General features: G+C 60.1%; 1 protein-coding gene across 1 annotated transcript; it reads right to left on the reverse strand.

The window, feature by feature from the left end:
• Positions 1 to 3,781: 3,781 nt before the first annotated feature.
• Positions 3,782 to 5,437, reverse strand: LRRC10B (leucine rich repeat containing 10B). Its single transcript, XM_027895558.1, has one exon. The coding sequence runs from the start codon at positions 5,394 to 5,396 to the stop codon at positions 4,539 to 4,541; it is 858 nt and encodes a 285-aa protein (XP_027751359.1). The 5' UTR covers positions 5,397 to 5,437; the 3' UTR covers positions 3,782 to 4,538.
• Positions 5,438 to 5,527: the final 90 nt, after the last annotated feature.

The raw sequence follows: 5,527 nt of genomic DNA on the forward strand, positions 1-5,527 counted from the left end.
CTCGCCGGGAGCGGTGGGGAGGGGGCAGTCCCTTTCCCTGGGATCGGAAGCCATGCCACAGTTCCTTATCCAAAGCGGGCCCGTCAGTGCACTGCCTTCAGCCGCGTTTGATGCTTTACCTCTGTCTCTGGGCTCGGGGGGTCCGCAACCCCCCGTGGGGACCCCCTAGTCCCGCCCTCAGCCCCACCCCGGGCAGGTGGCGGCCCTTCGGGGGGCTGCTGGGCTCCACGGAATTCCCTCTCCAGCCGGGATGATGCCGGGCCCCCGTGAGCCGCTGGGGATAAGGGGTGGAGCGAACGCTGTTGTCCCCACCCCGGGCAGGCGAAATTCCCTGCGCTGGCGGCATTCCCGCCCGGCAGGATCAGTGCCAGCAGCACCCCTGAGTTCCCCTGGGACGCGCATCCCCGCCCCACTGGGACAGGGACCCCCCTCGAAACGGGGACAGACCCGAGGGGGGTCGGGGGCGAGTGGCGGTGGGGTCACCCAGCGCGACGGACGACGGATCATCCTCAGTCTTCCTGCTCCCCACGTGGCTCCCACCGCCCTTCTTCCCTCCCACGCCCACGGGGGGGACACCGACACCCCTCCGGGTGCCACCGAGGCCACGTCACGATCGTCACAGTGTTCCCCTCCCTCCGTGTACAGCCCCTCATGGTGACACCGGGCACTTGGAGCGGGGGATACCCCCCGAGGTGCTCCAGGGGATTCTCTGCTGCAGGGAGGGGAACCTGCACCAGAATCCCCCAAAACCCGCGGGATTCTCGGCTGCTTAGTCCCTCTTCCCAAGAAGCGACATCCCTGCCACCGTGGGGACAAACCAGCTGGGGACACGGTGGCCACGGGACAACCCCTCCCGCAGCCCCGATTTAGACGATTTTGGACAATCTGGAGAGAAAGTCATAATTCTGCTACTTCAGTAATAACGATGCTTTTAGGGACATTTGTATTTTTGTCAGATTCTCTCTTTTTTTACCATAAAAGAAGAGATTTACACGCCTGGGGAAGGGGACGTAGCCGAAGGGGTTGTGCCAAGCCCCTCCCTCACCCCATCCCGCTTTTCCAGGTCGGATTCCTCGTCCGCGGTCGGGCTCCCCGGGGGGCTTTGTGTGTTCATTTTTAACTCTAGAGCTCGTAGCCGTGATCTTGTTCAGGTATTTCTCTTCTTCATGTGACAGTAACATCCAACTGGTGTGTAAAATACATCAAAAAAACAAGTAGGAAAAAAAAAAAAAAAAGAGAGAAAAATAATAAAGATATAAAACCCCACCCAACTAAAGATCCCAGCGCGGCCCGGCTGAGGAGCGGTTGGAGCAGGGGTTGCCCGGCTGGCAATGCCAGGGAAGGGGCTCGCAGGTCGGGGCTTCTCCTTGGCGGAATCCTATTTTTGGAGAGCGGGGCCCCTCATTTTCTGGAGGCAGGCCCTGCTCTCAGTAATAAAGGACAGTCAGTAACTGCCAGAGTGACTCGTCTCTGGCATCGCTGGAATGGGAGGCGGGATCCTTGGGGCTGGGTCCCACCCGGAGCAGGGATGGGAAACATGGGTGAGAGGTCCCCCAGCACCGAGAGACCCCCAGCACTGAACATCTCCCCAGCACTGAGCATCCCCCTATTCCCTGAGCGAGCATCCCCCCAAGCCCTGGGTATCCCCCCAAAACACTGAGGATCCTCCCCCAGCTCTGCATATCCCTCCACTCACTGAGTAACCTCCAATTCCCTGAGTATCCCCCTGAAAACATTATCACCCCTCACTCACTGATTATCCCTCTCCACATTCCCAAGATTGGGACAGGCCATGCTGGGGGACCTCCGAGTGAAAGGGACATATTTTGGGAAGCAAAGGAAACAAGGACCCCCCTCCAAAGTGTCCCTGCAAAGAAGACAAGGACAGCCCCTATCCTGCAGCATCTGGGCTTTCCAGGATTCCTCTGGCAAATCCTGGGGCTTCGAGGGCAGTTAATGAGGGCACTTAATGAGAGTTAATTAGGAGCAGCCCGGGGAAGAAGCTCCAAGAGGAGGTGACTGGGAGTGGGGGGATCCTGCTGGGATTGGGATCCCCCTGGGGCCTTTGGGGACAATGGTGACACCCCCAGCAGGGTGACAGCTGGAGAGGAGACTTTCCATTTCATCCAGTGCAAGTGCTGGGTAGGGACTGGAATGTGGCTCTGGAGGGTGGGAAGAGGCAGGAAACCCTATCCTGGGTAGTTCCACAGAGAATGTGTCTGGGAGCCACCGCAAAGGCTCTGGTGACCAATAAATAATTCAGCGAAATCTACTCTTGAATAAATCAATGAAATTCCAAACACTGGGATGGCAGGAGAGCCGTGTCCTCCATGTCCTGGATGAAATCCCTCCGGATCCACCTTCTGTGCCTTGGGATGCAGGGGACAAGACTGTCCGCTGGCCACCCACGCCCTGGTGGAGGGGAGGTGGCTGCTCCCACTCCGGCTCTGGCTCCAGCCAAGCCGCAGTTGGGAATTTCAGCATCTCAGCATTCCTAAGCTTCTGATGGCCTGGCTCTACCTGTGCTCCCACACCGGCACCGGGTTTCTTTTATCACCCGAAACCTTGGAAGGCAGCAAAAAGCGCAGCAAACCTGGCGCTCCTGTTGCTCGGATCTGCTGCAATTCCCAATCCCGCTCCTTTATGCTGGCAGCCAGCGGGAGCAGATGGGAATAGCAGCGTGATCCCAGCTGCGGAGAGGCCACAAGCCGGCACACGCCGGGCCGGGAGAGGAGGCAGGGATATATATAGGGACAGACGTATGGATGATGCATTCCCGGGAGCCGGGGCTCGCCGGTGCCAACATTCCCAAAATACCTGAGCGGAGCGGGAATCTGTCAGATTCCTACTGACTGCGGCAGCTCCTGGTCCTGGTGGCACCACGATCATCACTGGATCCAGCTCCTTCCCCAGCCAGGGTGTGGAAAATAGGGATGGAAAAAACTGGGTGGTGGGAAAAGACTCCAGGGAGGCAGGATCCCCCTTTCCCAAGTGTAGGAGCTCCTGGATTTGATCCTGACCGTAAGGACAGGGGGGTGGCATCGAGAGCCACCTGCATCCCTATTCCTGCCAGGCATGGATGGGCTGGTGTGGGTTTATATGGAGCTGGTGGCCTTGGATCTCGCTTAGAGCCAGAGCTTGGAATTCTGAGGGTCTCTGTCCCCCAGGTGATGGATAATTCCTGCTAATTAGCAGCAGCATCTTCCCAGGAAAAGCAGCAGCACCCCCACATTGATGGAACGAGGGGCTGGGAGCCACCCAGCATTCCAGGACCATGTTCCTGGGAATTCGTGGAATTTTGGGATACTCTGTCCCCCAGCCCCACAGTGGGTGGGAAGAGGGATTGACAGCCTGGATCTGTTAGGAAGAGCTAAATCCAAGAGGGAAGAGCAAGTCGAGCTCCTACCAAGCCCTAAATCCCTGGAATTACTGCTGGAAAGGCAGAAGCATCCTCAACCTGCGCTGCTGGAAGGGGTGGCACCAACAGCTCCCGCACATCCCGCACTTGAGGATGCTCCATGTGTCCAAAATAGCCACTGTGGATTGGGAAAGGGGGGGAAATGCCAGCTCCAGAGAGGATGTGGCAGGAGCTCTGGCTGCTTCCCAGCCCCCAAACCCAAACCTCTTGGGATTAAAAGCGGCAGCATGGTCAGAAACCTCCGGCAACTTCTAGACCTCGGACCCACGATTGTCCCACCACATCAGAATGGCCTGGAAACAGGTGGAGGGAAATGGGACTCCTCCAACGCCAAAAATAACAGAAGCACTAGGATGTGTTGCCGTGCTCGGATCCTAAATAAACCTTTCCTGAGGCTGCTCCCTGTCACCTCTCCCTCACACCAGGTTTCCTTGGAATTGTGCTTTTTATTGCTTGAGTTTGGTCCAAGAGGCACTTGGAGACAGGAAGAGGGAGGATAAGGCAGCAGAGCCCTGGATTTGGTGCCTGTTTTGGAAAGTCTCCTCTTCCCACAGAGGAAAAGGCCTTTCCAGGTTGGAGACAGGCAGGTGGAATTTCCATCAGCTCCTTCCCAAACCTGATGGTCAGGAGGAGCCGATGGAAATTCTCTTCCCAAGCCCAATTCCAGCAGCAGGATGGGGATTTTGGGGGTGAGAAGGGGTCTGTGCCTTAATTCCCAAACCCTGCAGCTCTTCAGGATGCCAGGATCCATGTGGAATGGATTCAACCGGCACTGCTTTTCCCTATGCTGCCCATGGAGACGGGAGTAAAGGATTTTCGGAAGTGGCCAGGCAGGAATGTCCCTGTGCTGGTGGGGACACTGAGATTGGGCAGGAGGGTCTGGGGGGTCACCCCTCAGGCAGGGGGCTGTATCCCAAATCCAAGACACCCTGGGATGCTCCCAGGTGGACTCGTGGATCCCAACAGTGATCCGTGTGATCCAGGAGGCAGCTCCTTGCTGTCCCAGCTGGGAGATGCCGATCCTCGGACTGCCGGTTTTTCCACGTGGAGGCTGTGAGCTTCCTGCTTTCCCAGCCCGAGCTGGAAATTCCTTGAGAGGTAAGTGGAGGCCCCACGTCCCTCACGTTTCCTCCTGGGAGCCTGTCAGGGCCTCAAATTCCCGCTCCCCATCTTGCGGCCCGTCCTCGTCGGGCACTGGAGTGGCCTCGGCTCCTTCCTCCTCCTCCTCCTCCTCCTGCTGGAGCTGGAGGCTCCGCAGCCGCTCCTGCCGCGCTTCCATGTATTCCCGCGCCCCGTCCCCCACCAGCCAGACCTCATCCCCGACCGGCGGCGGCTGCCGGACGGGGTTGTGGTCGTAGGAGAGCAGGCTCAGGGCAGCCAAGCCGGTGAGGTCCGGGAAGCGGGAGATGCGGTTGCGATCCAGGTCGAGGACGCGGATGCCCTCCATGCGCAGCAGCACGGGCGGGAATTCCTGGAAGCGGTTCCCGTAGAGCCAGAGCCCGCGCAGTCCCGCCATGCAGGGCAGCCCTGCGGGGAGCTGGGACAGCCGGTTGTCCCCCAGTTGGAGGCTGCGGAGCTCGGGAAGGTGCAGGAGGACGCGGGGAAAGCGCGCCAGGAAATTCCCCTCTATCCAGAGGCAGCGCAGGCTCTGGAGCTGGGAGAAGGCGGGAGGCAGCCCTTGGAGCCCGTTGCGGCCCAGGTACAGATGAGCCAGGCGGGGCAGGTCGCACACGGCCTCGGGCACCTCCATCAGCTCGTTGCCGTCCAGGGCGAGGGTGCGCAGATGCCGCAGCTCCCCGAGCTCCTCCGGGATCTCCCGCAGCCCCGCATCGCTCAGGTAGAGCTTCCGCAGCCCCGGCTCAGCCCACAGCGAGGCCGGCACCTGCCGGCCCCGCACCTCTAGCCGCTGCTCGGTGCCGTCGGGGCCCTCGGCGACCGCCACGGGGGCCCCGCGCCCCGAGGAGCCGCCGCTTCCCATCGCGAAGCAGCGGGAGAGACACTGAGAGAGGCACCGGCAGCGAGACGTGTGCGGGGCGACGCCGTGGCCATGGCAACGCCAGCGGCCAATGGGAGGTCGCGTTGCCCGGGAAGAGACCACGCCCGCCCCGA

This window comes from Empidonax traillii, unplaced genomic scaffold (assembly GCF_003031625.1).
Source record: "Empidonax traillii isolate 1590-97213 ecotype Southwest subspecies unplaced genomic scaffold, ASM303162v1 scaffold461:size861717, whole genome shotgun sequence".
NCBI classification, from domain to species: Eukaryota; Metazoa; Chordata; class Aves; order Passeriformes; family Tyrannidae; genus Empidonax; species Empidonax traillii.

Coding starts and splice junctions, on each gene's coding strand:
- LRRC10B (XM_027895558.1), bottom strand. CDS start 5,396: ATGGGAAGCGGCGGCTCCTCGGGGCGCGGGGCCCCCGTGGCGGTCGCC.